We start from the raw sequence: 17572 nt of genomic DNA, 5'->3' as shown, positions 1-17572 counted from the left end.
TCAAATAGAAAGACTCGAAGGTGAAATATCTATTGATAATTAAAATTATATATGACATTCAACACTAATTAAATGAAGAGAATAGAATTGTATAAAGCAGAGATATGTTGTTTTTTAAATAGATAGTGTGAAATTGTAAATAAAATATGAAATATTAGAAAGTTGACTGTGCCATGTACACACTACTTCTCATAACATGTGAAAGAATTCTTTGAAGTCAAGTTTTCCATTTCCATTATTGATTTGTATAGAGAATCAATTTCCAACATTTGAAAGATCAATTTGCTCACTTTAATTTATAGTGTAAAGGCACTATCAACATGTACATGGGCTATGGGACCATTTCCATTTGCAAATAAATATATTAGGCAAACCCTTTTATTGTTTTGTACTATTTTTACATTTAAATGAATTGAAAAAGACGTTTCTATTGAGTAATTTTAATAATAATATTGAAAAATTCACTTTGTGGTCCGTGAAATATAATATTCAAATTGTTCACACTTCATATAATTGAATTCAAATATTTTTCGCACCTTGTCTCCTAATTTGAATTTGAATTGCAATTTCAATTTGGAGCTAATAGGAGATGGTGGATTAAAACGACAAGTCGCAGAAGTAATATATAACTTCTCCCTCAAAAACCTGGGAATAAGAGAAAAAACATGAGTATTAAACACTGAAACTAGAAAACGAACATAATAATTAACAAACCTACATTCTTTCATCAAATGGCTTATAAACCAAGTTCATCAATATCTGCAATTATGGAATTATATGATGATTGTCGTTTTCTGTACGCTATGAGTCGTCAGCTAGTAAGAGGAATTATGTCATTTGTTTTACATTATGAATTTATGATGCTCAATTCTAATAATCTCGTAATTATCTTTAATTTTAATTTTCATAAACATTACAAATTATTGGAAGAGCAGGCAGCAGATCAGCTAGTGGGGCCTCACTGGCGGAGAAGAAGAGCACCACAGTCGCCTCCACAACCAAACTGCGAAACGCTGTAGCCAATCCCATCACCACTCAACATAAGTATATAGTTTTAACATTTTTTTTTTTTTTGGAAAAAAAATGGAAACCCTTGTTTGTAATTTTAATTTAATGGTTACGAATTCTTTAATTTCAAAAAAGGCCCGATCATCATCTACATTTCCTCATCGCCAGGTACACATCATCGTCTCTCACCGCAATCGCAGCTCCGCAGCTATAAAATTTACTATGTTGAACTCCGCCCAAAATTTACGTAATCTATTAATCATCTTATTCTTTTTTTTTTTTTGAAAATATTCATCTTATTCTTTAAAACAGTTTAATTGTTTTTGTTTAATATGGCATGTGTATTGCTTGGTTTTTAGTTGTTAAGCAGCAAAAATTCATCATACCAAACAAATATGGTGAAAAACTTGTGGGCATATTACATGATACTGGATCTAAGGAGATTGTGGTCTTATGCCACGGCTTTCGTTGCACAAAGGTTTGCTACTCTTGTACATTTTAAGTTTCTTTGTTAAAAAGAGCACTCATGGCATAAGTAATTTACTGGCGGCGCTTGCTATCGTATTCTATCTCCAGGAAAATGAGACGATGGTGAACCTTGCTATTGAGTTAGAAAATGAAGGAATCAGTGCTTTCCGTTTTGACTTTGCTGGAAATGGGTACGTTGTCAGTTGGCTGATATATATTGATTTTCATTTTTGTATGTCACATTTATATATTGTATTGATATCCCTTTATCCATTCTTGTTGGTTTCCACAACAATACTCTGTTGGCATCTTATTGCGCATTATACGGTTGCAAATTTGGTAATTTCATCTTCAACATGTGACATTATTGATTTTGTCAAGAACTTGGAGACATATGTGATCCAAACTCGCAAGATGATGAATTTTCAGTTAACTTGCAATTTTCACTAATATTATGCTTCAATGCTGTGATCTCACATGTCTAAAACCATATGAATCACATTGCAATACCATACGACTCTGATTTGAAATTTAAATCTTTATGAAAATTTTGTCTGAAGAGACAACCTGGCCTCAGAACAGACAAATGTAATGTACATGTTAGTCTTGTTCATATGAGCATATGTTGATCTTTTTTAAGGTTATTTTCTTTCCAGGGAAAGTGAAGGTTCATTTGCATATGGCAACTATTGGAGAGAGGCTGATGATTTACGTGCTGTAATCGAACACTTCTCTGGAGCAGATCGTGTCACAAGTGTGGTTCTTGGCCATAGTAAAGGTGTATATATATCTACGGTTGCAGTAGATGCAGAAGATGTAACATAATTCTAATTTTTAATTAACAATGGAACTTCAAATGGTGTTTTTAAGAGGCTAGTTTAAAGTTCTATGCACTGTTTCTAAACCGGGGGTTGGTGGTGTTATTCCCTTTGGAATTGATGGTAAAACAATTTAGTAGTTGGTTCTAGTCATTAGGCTAGTCCATCTTGTTTTGTATTTTTGCATGTTTGTTCAGTTTGAAGGTCTGCTTTGGTAGTTTTAATTGCATGTCATTTATTTTCCCCTTGAAAGTTATTACTGAACCGCGTAAATACAGGTGGCAATGTGGTGCTCTTGTATGCTTCAAAATATCACGATATCAGTGCAGTTGTTAATATTTCTGGCCGTTATGATCTGAGTAAAGGTATTGAGGAACGATTTGGGAAGGACTTTATGGAAAAGATCAAGCAAGATGGATTCATCGATGTTAAGGACAAAACTGGTAATTCATTTTCTGGTCTGAAATGTATATGCATTCAAAAATGAAGTGATGGGGAATGGGAGAGATGGGATAGGAAAGAAGTGAAGCATGCCAATTCATCCTGTATGTGCAGACCGATTAGTCACATAAATATGCTATCTTGCTCTGCCACAAAATGGTTATGGATACTTATCTGACGTTTTCCTACTGTAGGAAGTTTTAGTTATCGTGTGACTCTGGAAAGTATGATGGATCGCCTGAATACAGATATGCATAAAGCCTGTCTTCTGATTGACAAAAAGTGCTGGTGAGCTGAAATACTAAGATTCATGTATGCTGTTCTTGCATTTTTACTGGATCGAGTTTACTACATAGTACAACTTTAATCCTAAATTCACAAGGTTGATAGAAAAAGCTAATTTGGTAGAATATGTTTTCATGTCTCATAACTTGTGACCTTAAATGTTGATTTGCAAGATAATGAGGAAGTGCTTGATATCACATGGTCTTTGTATTTACTATTTAGTTATCTACTGAAAGATTAGAACTTTCTTTTTTGGCATGTGATGTGAATGAAACACAACACACTCGAATTCTTGATGATCTTAAGGTTCCAAAGTAAGAGGAGAGAAATATTCTATTGACTTAAAATGAATTCACTATTTTCTTTCTGCCTTTTCTTTTTGCGGGCGTGGCTTGCCGTGGGGTAGGGTTAGGCTGGTGGATCCACTTAGTTTCAATACTGACCGTATGATAATGAGGGGCCGTATGTCCTTGTCAGCTAGTGGTACTACTACTGCTTATTGCCTGTGAATGTCATGTCCCGAATCTGGAAAATGATGGTATAGATACATTAAGATTTGCGATAAGAAAATAATGAAAAATTTCTCCAGTTGTAAATATGCTACTTGAAATGAATGAATTTGTTCATTTCATCATTTGATTTAAGAACAACATTTCTGTGCAAGATTATGTTTTTCCTGCCATCTTCACTTCGTTGTAATTGGCTTTTGCTATGGGAAAACATTTCATTTTTAATGTTACATGTTTTGCTTCATGGTAGTGTCAATTTCTCATCTAAGATATAAATTTCGACAATCCTTAAATTCTTATAGCTACTTCTCTCTTTAATCTATTTAACCTTACTAGTTCATGCATCAACCTGTAAAATGCATTCCTTGATAGAGAACACTTTGGTCATGCCATTGACTCAACTACTTCTCCATAAACAGGGTCCTCACTGTCCATGGATCCGCCGACAAAGTCATTCCTGTAGAAGATGCGTTTGAGTTTGCGAAGATCATACCAAATCACAAATTACACATCATAGAAGGAGCTGATCATCCATACACTGCACATCAAGCTGAGTTATCATCTGCTGTTTTGAACTTCGTAAAGGAAACCTTGCGTCCGCACAAGGGTACCCCTAACTAGATGCTTCTGCGTGTTAAGATGATCGCAACATAGTATTTGGTGGCGTTCATGTCTGGTTGTTCAAGGTGGAGCCTTCCAATAAAATTTACTGATAAATGTTTAAAAAGTTCCCCAACGCAGCATTATAATGTTTTAGCATATGCTAAGAGTCATCATGTAATGCAATAAAGGTTATGTTATAAATTGTGAAGATTATATAGCGACCGTTGATCTCACTGATAATGTATACCCACGCACTGAAACCCAATTCATGATCACTCTGGGATATTTGTTTTGTCTATGGTATAGTGCTTTCACGGCTTATCTAATTCCAAGAAGCAGACTGTGATCAAACGACATTTGTTAGTGTGCAACTTACCTTTCTAATAAAAGTTGTCATTTTAGATATGTAAATTAGTTATATGGAATTATTTTATATTTACTTCACATATGCACTGGCAGACAGACGAAAACAATAGGGAAAAAAAAAAAGAAATTATAAAGTATAAAGCAATGATGAAATCATACAATGGTTGTCGTTTTCTGCACGCTACAGTCGTCAGCTAGTAAGAGGATGTCGTTTGTTTTATATTATGATTGCACAATTTTAAATCATCTCGTATTTAAGTTCTTTAATTTTGTTTCTAATAAACACTACAAATTTTCGGAAGAGCCCAGCAGCTCAGCTAGTGAGGCATCACTGGCGGAGAAGAAGAGCACCACCACTATCGCTGCCACAACTAATCTGCAAAAAGCTGAATAGCCAATCGTATCACAAGTCACAAAAGTACATACTTCTGACATTTTTGTTTTTTGGAAAAAAATGGAGACCCTAGTTTGTAATTTCATTTCAGTGGTTACAAATTCGTTAATTTCAAAAAAGGCCCCAGCATTACCTACATTTCCTTATCGCCAGGTACGCTTCGTTCTATCTCCCCCCAGTCGGAGCTCCGCCACCACAAAATTTCCGATGTCGTACTCCGCCCAAAATTCAGGTAAATCTAATACATAAGTTACCTTCTTCTTTTAAAACTGTTTAGTTGTTTTTGTTAATAGCAGTTATGTATTGCTTGATTTAGTTGTTAAGCAGCAGAAGTTCATAATACCGAACAAATATGGTGAAAAACTTGTGGGCATTCTACATGATACTGGATCTAAGGAGATCGTATTCTTATGCCATGGCTTTCGTTCCTCAAAGGTTTGCCAAATTTTATATGTTAAGTTTCTCTCTACAATAAATTCTCTTGCCATGAGTATATTACTCGCTGCGCTTGCTTTCTTATTCTATCTTCAGGAAGATCAAACGATGGTGAACCTTGCTGTTGCATTAGAAAATGAAGGAATCAGTGCTTTCCGTTTTGACTTTGCTGGAAATGGGTAGGTTGTAAGTTCGCTGATATGGGATTTTTCATTATTTATGTCACATTTGTATAACGTACTGATAACCTGTTATCTATTCTTGTTGTGGTTTGCACAACAATTGACTCTGTTGGCATCGTATTGCACATTATACGGTTGCCAATTTGGTCATTTTCGTCTTCAACATGTGACATTATTGATTTTGTCAAGGGCTTGGAGACAAGTATGATCCAAACTTCAAATTAAGATGATGAATTTTCAGTTAGCATGCAATTTTTCCTAATATTATGGTTCAATTCTGTGATTTCACATGTCTAAAACCATATGAATTACATCTAATATATTTGACTTTAGATTTGAATTTTAAATTCTTGTAAAAATTTTGTTTGGAGAGACAACTTGGCCTTAGAATTACAGACAAATACAACATACACATCCTAAGATTTGAATTTGGAAAAGGATAAAGTTATTTATGTTAATCTTGTTCATATGACCTTATGTTGATCTTTTGCTGGGTTATCTTCTTTCCAGGGAAAGTGAAGGTTCATTTGCATATGGCAACTATTGGAGAGAGGCTGATGATTTACGTGCTGTAATCGAACACTTATCTAGGGAAGATCGTGTTGCTAGTGTGGTTCTTGGCCATAGTAAAGGTGTATATGAATCTATGCCTATAGTAGATGCAGAAGATGTAACATAATTTGAATTTTTTATTAACAATGGAACTTCAAATTGTGTTTCTCGCTAGAGGCTAGTTTAAAATTCTATGCATGATTTCCAAACAGGAGGAGGAAAACCATATTAGTTCCTATGGAATTGATGGTAAAACAATTTAATAATTGGTTCTTAAGCTAGTCTATCTTTGATTTTTTTTTTTTTTTTTTGCATGTTTTTTCTGTTTGAAAGGTCCTTTATGATAGTTTTGAGTCGCATGACATTTAATTCCCGCTTGAAAGTTATCACTGAACCACAGAAATTCAGGTGGCGATGTGGTGCTCCTTTATGCTTCGAAATATCATAACATCAGTGCAGTTGTCAATGTTTCTGGCCGTTATGATCTGAGAAAAGGTATTGAGGAACGGTTTGGCAAGGACTTCATGGAAAAAATAAAGAAAGATGGATTCATTGATGTTAAGGACAAAGCAGGTAATTCATTTTCTTGGCTGAAATGTATGTGAATTCAAAAATGAAGGGATGGGAATGGGAGAGATGGGGTCGGGAAAGAAGTGAAGTATGCAAATTCATCAATTTCATATGTGCAACCCAATTTAGTCAAATAGATATTCTCTCTTGCTCTAACAGATGATGTTTATGGATACTTGTCTGACATTTTCCTATTGTAGGAAATTTTGATTATCGTGTGACTCTGGAAAGTTTGATGGATCGCCTGAATACAGATATGCATAAAGCCTGTCTTCTGATTGATAAAGAGTGCAGGTGAGCTGAAATATTCTTCTTGCGTGTTCACTATATCAAGTTTACCACATGTTACAAATTTAGCTTACGCATCTAATTTGAGATTAAGATTCAGTTGTTGTTGTATTATTCATAAGGTTGATAGGAAAAGCTAATTTGGTAGAATATGTTTCGATGTTTCAGAATTCATGACCTGTAAATGTTGATTTGCATTATAATTAGAAAGTGGCTGTCGTCACACGATCTTCATATACAGGGTCTTCACTGTCCATGGATCGGCTGACGAAGTCATTCCTGTGGAAGATGCGTTTGAGTTTGCAAAGATCATACCAAATCACAAATTACACATCATAGAAGGAGCTAATCATTCATACACAGCACACCAAGCTGAGTTGTCATCTGCTGTTTTGAGCTTCATGAAGGAAACCTTGCAGCAGGACAAGGGTACCCCTAGCTAGGTGCTTCTGTGTTGATATGATAGCAACATAGAATCTGATGGCATTCACTTCCTGTTGTTCGAGGTGGAACCTTTCCATAAACTTAATGATAAATGTATAAAAAGATTACCGATGTAATTGATAACATTTATTGTGTTTTTAATCATCATGTAATGCAGTAAGATTATACAGCATGAAAATTTTTTTCAACCCCGAAAAGGAATCAGGAAGCCAGTGTCTCATGTACTAATTGACATTCCCAACTCATTCTTCATTAGCTTGACTATACAATTACCTTATAGTTACTGGTAATTAAAGTATGAACTGAACGATAAAATGTAGATACTGGTCTCAAGTATCGATTTTATGATGCTTTGTGAAATTGTATGAACCGAACGGTACAATGTAGATGCAAGTTAATTCTTCCAGTTATGAAAAATTAAAGCACGTGAAGATGAGCTAAATACCATCACAAGAAGTAACAAATAATACCATTGCAGGATTGTGTTATTTACAATGACCAGTCAGATTGCATTTACAACATGAATAATGCCGGTGACCCTTTACTCTGATAAAACCAGGGAAGCTGAGGTTGCAGTGTGAAGTCATGCCATAATCTCATCCATTGTTTGGAGTGGTGGAACTGTTGATTTTTTCCAACATCTAGTAAAGCATGCACAAAATCTTAAGCTGACATAAGCTGGTCTTCCTTCCTTTTGGTATGTTTTAGTTGCAATCAGAAGTATCCTCATTGCTGCTATCATACAATTCAAGAAAAGCCTCTTCCCCTTCCTGAGTCAAATAAGAGCATTTGAAATTTAATGGATAATCACTAGAATCTTTCTTTATGGAATGAATAAGGTTATCAACTTAGTGTATAGAAAAATCAATGTCCAGAAACAGAGATATTAGATATACGATGCTAAGAGGGCAACTTAGTACATTAATTCTAGCACACAAGTTTTAAAACTTCAGCTTGATAATTTTGGAGTCATTTACCTCTTCAACATCCGTGTCGGAAACAGAAGCATCATCCAATATTGAGCATACTTTTTTGTCTACATCAATCTTCTTAGCAGATTGCATTTCTTCCTGAAATTAATAAAAGAATTATAAACTTATTAATAATTTAATCAAGTTCTCTGTTAAATCAGAATATCGTCAATTTTTATTCATAAAAACAGCATCATACAAGTTCAGACTTCAGCAACTCAACTCTCTCTTGTAAGTCTGAGATGTGATGCTTCAGCGCCTGGGAAAGGAATAAATTAGATGGTGCAGCACAATACCTTACTTTGCAAAGAAAAGCATGGAGATCAAATGTAGTACATTGGTACATTACCTCACGTCTCTGAAGTTCGATTGACCTGGCTAATGCCTGCCGTTTTGTCAATAAATTTTTGGGTTTTATTACCTGAGGACGTTGATAATTCTTTCCACGATAAATAATAATCGCATAGCCCTTGGTTGTTCTATCTACAGATACTAATACCCCACTGCTCTCAGCCTCCAAAGAAATCGCAATGTGCTTGACTTTTCGAAAATTTTTTTCTTTCACAATTACCTTCACAACTTCACGATATTTCCAGTGTAAGTGCATGTTTTCAATGGTGCCATCGTAAACCCCCCTCCTCCCTGGAGCAGAAATCTCAAGCATGATTGGCTCTTAGCTTTAGAAAAATTAAATGCAATAATCAAAAAGGTTGTCTTACCTAGGAGGAGGTAGGGCTTCATGCTCAGACCAAGCTTGCGAAACAAGACCCTTTCCTCATCAGTTATGGTTTCCAAATCAGTTGGGAACTCTGCAGGTTCCAGATTTTCCTGTACTTTTGTTAAAGCTTTCTCAGCCCTTTTGAGTTTCCCTTTTGCCTAAGACAATTTAAAGTTACACAGAAATTATAAATGCATATGAAGTTCATATCATAGAATATTGATGATACTCATATAGTGTATTTCAACTTACAAGAGCTAGTTTATTCTCAAGATGCTTGACTAATGAAGCACTTTTAGCTAAAGCAGCATTTCTCAGCATTTCCTCCACATCTTTACTGCCTGATTGAATCCTCCAGTGAGAGGTTGCCGCCACAGTTTCAGCAAGAGTTCCAGCAACCAATGGGCCTTTAATAGTTTTGGAATTTGAATCAACAAAAGCCGAGGCCATATTCCGGGCTTTCTCTTCTTCATCTTGTTTAAGATATGTTAGTTTCCGCCTCTCTCTTAGTGTCTCCATTATAGCTGGTGGCAAGAAGTCATTTCCCCTGTAAAATACAATATACTCTTTGTTTCTAGAAAGTAATGTTCCTCCTGTCAACATCTGTAAGCAAGAATTGCAACTGACATTATCTGGAAAAGAAAGAAACTAATGGAAGGATTATTAAACAAAAAGAAAAAGAGATACATCTAACTGATTTCAAATGCAAAGCAGGAAAATGAATCAAAAATACAGAAATTTGCCTCATACTTGGTTTAACTAAAAGTTTTATATTATCAATCGTTGTAAATCCCAAAAGATGTACACTGGATTCATGAAGCAATATTATTTGTTGTATCTCACCTTGAGTTCTTCTGCCATTCTCTCATTACGTGTATTCTGCACACCACGTTTGATGGCTATCTTTGCAATAGCACTTCTTTCCCACAGCTTCACCATAGCTTTTGCCAGACCTTGCAGTTCTCTGCTCCTTCCTACAAAAATAAATGAATGCAAAATCTTACACAAAACACAATTTTGTGAATACGAAGTAGATTAGTTGTATCATACCTAGGGCAAAATGAGGAGGTGTTTGTCTTGCAAGCCTGCGGAAAACTGTCATCTCCTTGTTTGTTAAACAATGTCTTACCCCATAAGGGAGAAGTCTGAATGGAGCTTTATATCCAGGATCCACTGCAGGAAGCAAATCTGCATCAACAGGCAATGGCTCCCTGCCACACCAGTCTTTAAACCTAGGACCAAGCTCATCTAACAACTGATTTAGTTCATTGAAATCTGTAAGTTCTTCTTGCGATAGATCCTTTAAATGCCTTGCATAACCAGGCATAAATGATTCTGTAGTTCCATTGAAGTCTATTACTCCTACGTTATGTGTAGCATTACTTGTCACTTTTTCAGGATGCGAAAAAATATCGTTACCAGCCTCATTTTGCTTGGAATATGACTGTACACATTGAAAGTTGTAGGTCATTCCTCTGTACAACACCACTGAACTGCCTGATCTCCATATAACCAAACCTCCAGTTCTACTCTGACAGAGGAAAATAGCCAATTAGCACAAAGTGCCAGTCCAAAAGTTCAGGACATGCACAATAAAGAGTAAGAGTCGTGGAAACCACGCTTCATTTCCATTCAGGAAATGCTAACATGCTGAAACTCAATCAAGTTCAAGCAAAATAACCAAAGTCTCTATAAGCAACAAAGTGATAGACATGCTCTAATATTTAAGTAGCCACTGAAACAATTTAAATTTAACAAATGCACAAATGCTCACCTCCAATATCTCATGTGTTCTCTTCATGTTACATGAAAGTGGCCATTCAAACTTCAATTTCACCACCTCACTCAGCCTCCAATTCTCATGAATTGCATCCACCAAATCCTGGTTAATGCCTGCAGCCCCCACTTTAATCCTCTCAAACATCCTCAAAGCATTATTCCTCAGCCTCTTCAGCTCATGTTCAGGCAACATTCTCTCTGCCAACTCTGTGTTGATTCTGTTCCTCCTCCAATCTCCTTCACTAGACTCCACTTCTCTCTCCCTTTCCCATGGCAATCCATTTGAACTACTATTATCATGCTGAGAAACCTGAAGATTTCCTTTCTTATTCGAAGACAATACATCGTTGGAGTCTTTAGCTCTTGCTATTACCTTATCCCTTGTTAATTCAACTGAAACAGCATTAAATTTTACTTTTTTTCTCTCAAATTTGTGATTATAATCGACTTTCTTTCCTGAGCTTTCTACATTATCAACTACAACATGTAAAACATTATCCTCTTCCCTAACTTCATCTAAAATCCCATCAAGATTTTCTCCATCTTTAGGCTGAGAGCTTAAATGGTTTCTTTTGGGTAGTGTTCGATGAATCGAAGGAGCTGTAATTGAGCGACTTGGTACAGTATAACTCACTGGATCACGACTTACTGATGGGCTGGCATCAGTTTCTCCCTCGGACAAAACTACTCCAGAACTTTCCCGCGTATCTATTTCTTCCTCTTCATCTTGTTCTTGCTGTTGCTGATGTTTTAGTTCTTCCCATGGAAATTTCTCCCTTCTTGAAGGAATTTTGACAGACCATTTATCACGAATTTGTTCAAAGAAGCTAGGCTTGTTTTTTCTCGTGGTATTCGCAGCGCTAACTTCAATTGAGCGACCAGAACGGCAATAAGTTTCAAATTTGAAAGTTTTAAACGGAGAATGATTTTGAGTTTGGAGGGAAAGAGGGTATACACACGAATTAGAAGTGGGAAGGAAGAGCGCCATAGCAATGGCTACCGATAACAGTACTGTTGTAGGATTTTACACAAGACATCGCTTGTATGCCGATGAGTAAGAGTAACACCTCTAGCAGGCCCAAACACTTTACATGTTAGCCCATGTCTACAGAAATTGGCGTACGATAAGCCCACGATCCAGCCCATATCTTATAGTATCAATGTACCTTTAATCAAATTTGGCATTTCAAGGTGAACATACTAATTGACCCAATTTTCTTTTTTTTATAATTAGGTTCTAATGGGAGTTCAATTCACAATTTTTACCATTTGCAAGAGCATGACCTTATCAAAAGAAATTCAAGTTTGCAATTTCATAACTTTCTAGGTTACCTGCAGCAAATCAGCCTATCTTTTCCCTTAAATTTTTACCTGGCTCCCAATATATTCATTATTACCAACTTCACTTGCTTGCAACATTTTACTAAAGCTAAAGCTCATAAAACAATATTAAAAGAAATGAAGGACTTAGAAAAATGTCACTCCACACAGCTTTTACTTTACATGATTGACAATGTTTGGCACAAGAGCACAAAGAGAACCAAAAAAAAAAAAAGAAAGGTGAAAAGGGTGTTTTCAGTTATCCCATCACTAACATATTTTAGTAGAAAAACTAGACGTAGTTTATAACTTTTGATGATAAAAAAGGGCATAGCTAGTAATCTAGGAAGTGAATATAGGGAGGGCGGCTACTTGTTTACTTTTGGTGTCTCCCGGTTGCCTGCAACCTGCAAATAAAGTTGCCAACATTCTCTACTCCTTACGTGGCCCATCTTGGCCGCAAAGTTATGAATCTAATTTATTCATTATTGTTTCCTATTCTCTCGTCAATCTCATTATTGAACATCATGGTGTTATCAATTTTTCAAACTTGGATGTTCTTTTTTAATATTCTTTCAAGAGAAGGACGGATCAAAATGATGTATGGTGGACAAAGATACTACAATCATATTTTAAATTGGTTAATTATGTATCATTTGGTTTTTTTAGTTATTATATCCTACAGCTAGCCTATGGTTTTGTATTAGGATTGAAAAATTGTAGACTACCCCATAATTACTAGGGTAAGGTTCCAAATAATTAAAGAGGAGGAGCCAATTAATTATTGTTTAGCCAACTATAATGTTTCTTGATGAATGATTACTCGTAGAAGCTGTAGCCTTTTCTTTCTTTTTCTTCTTTTTTTTTTTTTTTTTTCCAGCTAAATGATCAAATGCATGTTGTTCCTTTTATCAACTTTAGTAGTTGGTTTATTCAACTTGCGGTTTAGATAAAAGGAATCGAATTAAGATTTATTTTTTTTTTTTATTTATTAAATTTGGAATTGAACCGAATTAAAATTATGAATTCGAGTAATAGCAAAAACATAGGAAGAGACCATACTCGAATTTGTTTGGATTTTACCTTTTTGGATCCAAACCGGACCCTTCACCAACACGCTAATTAGAAGATAAAAACAAATCCTGAATGATACAAAAATCTTGTTCACAGCATGATTCGTGGACCCTCCACCCAATAACACCAAATTACCCTTCCAAAATAAAATACAGCAGTAAAATCCTTTTCAGGGATTTTTCTATTACTACAATATAGTAAATTTTGTTTGTAAATTTCGTGAATCAGTGAGTTCTCGCTTCATATATATTTATTGTTAAAGGATTATGACCGTGACTCTTTCAACTGGCATCCCGTCTTCATTATCAAGGACCGTTTAATTTGATTTCGGAATTAATTATAGTTAAAGATTATCGCCCCTTTCTACAAATGCATTTAATGGGCATCTGAGCTACAATCCGTAGGTTCGATTACTTCTTCTGTTACAAAAGAAATTCCATTTCATATATATATATATACACACCAAGTATGAGGAGGAGGTAATATATTAGAATACTTTGAATTTTTTATACGAATTTTATTTTTTTATCAATTTTACTCCAATTTTGTTTTTAGTAGCACCTTCAATTACAACTAATGATAGAATTGCAAATACAAAAAGTATTTTTATTTTTTATTAAATAATAATAATAATAATGAAATTTTAAATATCCTTTGAATATCAAATTTTATTCAAATCTAATGGGAGATACATTTATATTTAAAAATATGATACTTGAGACTAATGACATTATTTAAATTTTCTGTTTTTTAATTTTTTTTATCAAAGTCACATGATGATTTAAAAAATGATGGAAATATTTTTTATTTATAATTCCATAATTAATTGATGTTGAAGATACTATTGCTAAAAAATGTTGAAATTAATTAAAATAAAAAAAATCAACAAATGGTTTAATAATATATACTAATTAAAATAAAATTATATTTATTTAATGTGTTTATAAACAATTTATTAATATTTAATTATCTGTGCACAGCGTGTGAACTTGACTGAATGCTAATTTCTGTCAACTTATAGCAACCTGTTCTTGTCTCCTTAGTATTATCCGAATATATATAGGTGGAGGTTTGAAAAAACAAAACAAAATTGTCTATTCATTATTGTCTCTATGATCATTTTCATACACCTGATAGTAATTAATGCAACCACTAATTAACCGTAATTAGACACTTGAGTAAATTAATTAATTAATTAATTGAAAATTCTCTGGCCCGGTGAAAGCATCATTTTAGGATCAAATAGAGCTTTTCTCTCTCTAAAACTTCTCCACTTGGACCCGAAATGCTTAATCCATTCTTCTTTTGTTTTGTAATATGGAAAGTATTGTTTAACCTTAATCCCAGCTTTGTCACAGAAACTTAATATTTCTTTGTTCTGATCATCGTATCTCTGCCAATCATCAAACCCGCTTGAATGCAAAAATCCCACTGTGTAGAAAACCTCCTCGTCCGGTATAACAGCTGATGTTCTATCATCCCATCTGCAAAATTTCATTGATCAATAATTAATTAATCACGATTATTGATAACCAGATAGCTTAATATAATTATAAACTTAGCAAATACACTTACTTGTTTCTGTTCATGGGGTAAACGAGGACAGGTCCTGTTGTAATATTTCGTTTAAGGACAATATCCCGAAAAACACCTGAATTGAAATCAGAAATGCTAGATTTTGGCAAAAATAAATTTAGCCATGGATGAGGAACCTCCCATAGTCCTTCTGATTGAAGCTTTAGCTCTCCATTTCTTACTCTATCTAAAAACTCAACATATCCCACATCTTTCTCTGTCTTAAATCCAGCAATGAAGCTTAATTCTCCGTACATTTGTTCGAGTTCCTACAATATTTCAAGAAGATAATATTTCAGGATTTAAATTCTAAATAAGTTAGGTATTTTTGATACATGTACTAGGTAATTATTAATTAAGTAGGAGATACAAAAGAAATATATAGAAATGGGTACCTTGGCAGCAGAATGTTGGGTGGTGGCATCGTCATAATAATATTTGGCAATTTCTAGACAGTAGATGATGCGATGTTGGATAAATAGGGACATAATTCTGGGGATATCAGAAGAAGGGAAAAAAGAGGATCTCCAATTATTTGGAGGACCCTGGTCCATTAGAAGTGAACCTTCCACATAATCTACTGCATTGCTTTGTTTTCTTCCATTTTTTGATATTAAATGTTCTTGGTCTTTCGTGAATGCTGAGAAATCGCTGTAAAGCATCCTCACCCACTTAACCTAAAAAAATAAATAAATCAATCAATCAAACCCTACACCCAACATAGTTTAAACTATATCAATTCTTTCTTTTTAAAATAATGGAGATTTTTTTTAAAAGATGTATTAACATTCGGTCTCCATGTAGTATTTAAGAAAATTTCTTACAACAGATCAATTGTAACAACTCTGGGTTTTGAATTTATGATTTTACAAGTAAAATTTGTTTGAAGATGTAATATATTTTTGAGAATTTTCTTTTTACATTATGTATAAACTAATGAAAAGCAATGTTTTTGACAAAGTATATGACAATTTTGTATTTTTATAGTAAATAAAGTTGGTAACGTACCCTCTTAGGTGCTGGCTCTATTGCTATTCTAGCTCTAGTTATGATTCCAAACTGGCCTAAGCCTCCCAAAACAGCAAAAAATAGCTCTGAATTCTTCTGGGCAGAGCAAGTCACAAGCTCTCCTCTTCCTGGTTTAAAGAAAAAAAAAAAAAAAAAAGGTAAATCTCATTGAGTTAACCCTAAATAACTGCATGCATGCAAACAACTCTTAAAATAAAAAAATGCCAAATTTTTTTAAAAAAAAAAAAAAAAAACATGCTAACTAGAAATTAATAAAAATCCTTGACTTCCCAACACAAAAATAAAATAAAAATTTATTACGGTATGTATATATAACAAAGTAATAGACCATAACCAAATCATATATTGTGATTTCGTTGTCTTGAAAAATTGAAGTCTATATATGAAACACATCTGGCTGGTATCACCATTCACAAGAGACATTTTCTCACTGTGGGACCAAATGAACATGTTTCTAACATTAATAAATGTTTTGAAAGTGACTCTATAACACTTGTTATTAGCTTAACTACAACCGCCACCGCCAACCGCCACCCGCCACCGTCACCACCTTCCATCTTCCATATCGATAAATAATATTAATCTAATACCAAACTTTGAAAAGGAAAAAAGAAAAAAGAAATAGCACTTAAATGTAACATACCAGTGATAACATCCATTTCATAGACATTGCTGATCTGTGGACCATATCGGAAAGTTTGTCCACTAATTCCGGCATTAGACAGAGTTCCTCCGACAGTAAGATACAAGTAATCGGTCCACGACGTCGGTGCAAGCCCATGTTCGATTGTAGCTTTTAACACATCAATCCATAGTTGTTCACCTCCAACGTCTGCATAAAAACCCGAAGAAGGGCTTTTAAAGATTTCAACACCATTCTTCTCTGTATAACTCCTCAATCGCATCATATCTACTACAACTCCATTGGGAGCCATAGCTTGTCCACTAACAGAGTGGCTGCGGCCTCTGGCAGATATAGTGAAAGGAGGAGTAGAGAAATTATATGCATATGTTATTAAAGAGAGTATGTCTTGTACGGAAGATGGGTAAAGTACTGCTGCTGGTTTTTGATGGATTATGTTACCATAATCAGTAGAGGCCGATTTAATGGCCAATGGGTCAGTATGGATTCTCTCAGCAAAATCAACATTTAAGAAGAGCTTAGGAGGAAGAAAAGTTGTCCATGGCTTGGATTTTCCTGCTGTAGAAATTAAACGAGATATAAATAATATTACTATGAAATAAGCTGGAAAGGCATAATTCACAGCCATTTTTTTTCTTTGTTCTCTGTTTTAGGTTTCTTCAGAGGAAGAAAGAGAGAAAAAAAGTGTCTTTAAGTGGTGGTAGTGGTGACTGGTGATGACTGGAAATGAGGAGGAAAGGAAGATATGCATATTTATAGAGAGATTGGAGAGAGAGAGAGAGAGAGAGAGAGAGAGAGAGTTTGCATGAAAACGAAATGGAAATCTTGGTTTGCAGAGAAAAAATCTTTTGGAGTTAGGATATGAAACGACATCGTTGGGAACATGCATACTTTCTCAAAGATATATATATATATATATCAGGACAATATTTTGGATTCGTTTTCATGAGTTACTCGTGGTTGTGGTAATACTAATTTTTTTTCTTTATTAAAAAAAAAAAAAAGAACGAAAATGTCCTATTAAGTGTTTCTTGTGCATCTGTAATGATCATGAAGATGATTCCGACCCACCCACAGTTTTGGTTCATTCTTGTGGGTCT

At 34.5% G+C, this 17572-nt stretch overlaps 4 protein-coding genes across 8 annotated transcripts; 2 read left to right on the top strand and 2 right to left on the bottom strand.

Annotated features, from left to right (window-relative positions):
- Positions 1–675: 675 nt before the first annotated feature.
- On the top strand, positions 676–4537 carry LOC105637891 (uncharacterized). Of its 4 annotated transcripts, none has more exons than XM_012221556.4 (9): positions 676–818; positions 936–1044; positions 1177–1255; positions 1368–1486; positions 1585–1667; positions 2133–2254; positions 2573–2737; positions 2930–3023; positions 3949–4537. In XM_012221556.4, the coding sequence occupies exons 3-9, from the start codon at positions 1231–1233 to the stop codon at positions 4148–4150; spliced, it is 810 nt and encodes a 269-aa protein (XP_012076946.2). In that variant the 5' UTR covers positions 676–818; positions 936–1044; positions 1177–1230; the 3' UTR covers positions 4151–4537. The 4 variants fall into 4 exon arrangements, with proteins under 4 accessions (XP_012076946.2, XP_012076947.2, XP_089580878.1 ...); XM_012221557.4 differs by having other exon boundaries at positions 730–818; positions 931–1044; XM_089724752.1 differs by lacking the exon at positions 676–818 and having other exon boundaries at positions 903–1044.
- Positions 4538–4759: 222 nt separating this feature from the next.
- On the top strand, positions 4760–7551 carry LOC105637890 (hypothetical protein). 2 transcript variants are annotated; one of them, XM_012221555.4, is made up of 8 exons: positions 4760–4916; positions 5046–5124; positions 5209–5327; positions 5424–5506; positions 6020–6141; positions 6470–6634; positions 6832–6925; positions 7161–7551. In XM_012221555.4, exons 2-8 carry the CDS (start codon positions 5100–5102, stop codon positions 7360–7362), a joined length of 810 nt encoding a protein of 269 aa, XP_012076945.1. In that variant the 5' UTR covers positions 4760–4916; positions 5046–5099; the 3' UTR covers positions 7363–7551. The 2 variants fall into 2 exon arrangements, with proteins under 2 accessions (XP_012076945.1, XP_089580877.1); XM_089724751.1 differs by lacking the exon at positions 4760–4916 and having other exon boundaries at positions 4923–5124.
- A 254-nt stretch (positions 7552–7805) lies between these two features.
- LOC105638343 (CRS1 / YhbY (CRM) domain-containing protein) lies at positions 7806–11859 on the bottom strand. The gene is made up of 9 exons (XM_020680642.3): positions 10827–11859; positions 10103–10583; positions 9896–10026; positions 9305–9655; positions 9054–9210; positions 8684–8976; positions 8534–8593; positions 8341–8433; positions 7806–8133 (listed from the first exon to the last, which is right to left on the bottom strand). The coding sequence occupies exons 1-9, from the start codon at positions 11817–11819 to the stop codon at positions 8068–8070; spliced, it is 2625 nt and encodes an 874-aa protein (XP_020536301.1). The 5' UTR covers positions 11820–11859; the 3' UTR covers positions 7806–8067.
- Positions 11860–14295: 2436 nt separating this feature from the next.
- On the bottom strand, positions 14296–17307 carry LOC105637889 (cytokinin dehydrogenase 3). Its single transcript, XM_012221553.4, has 5 exons — positions 16473–17307; positions 15809–15936; positions 15196–15477; positions 14801–15069; positions 14296–14709 (listed from the first exon to the last, which is right to left on the bottom strand). Exons 1-5 carry the CDS (start codon positions 17098–17100, stop codon positions 14421–14423), a joined length of 1596 nt encoding a protein of 531 aa, XP_012076943.1. The 5' UTR covers positions 17101–17307; the 3' UTR covers positions 14296–14420.
- Between the last annotated feature and the right edge of the window lie 265 nt (positions 17308–17572).

The sequence above is a fragment of the Jatropha curcas genome, chromosome 8, assembly GCF_041381405.1.
Source record: "Jatropha curcas cultivar XTBG-Jc1 chromosome 8, XTBG_Jcur_1.0, whole genome shotgun sequence".
In the NCBI taxonomy this organism is placed as follows: Eukaryota; Viridiplantae; Streptophyta; class Magnoliopsida; order Malpighiales; family Euphorbiaceae; genus Jatropha; species Jatropha curcas.
The sequence above is the reverse complement of the archived record's forward strand: the minus strand, read 5'-3'. Positions and strand labels throughout refer to the sequence as shown.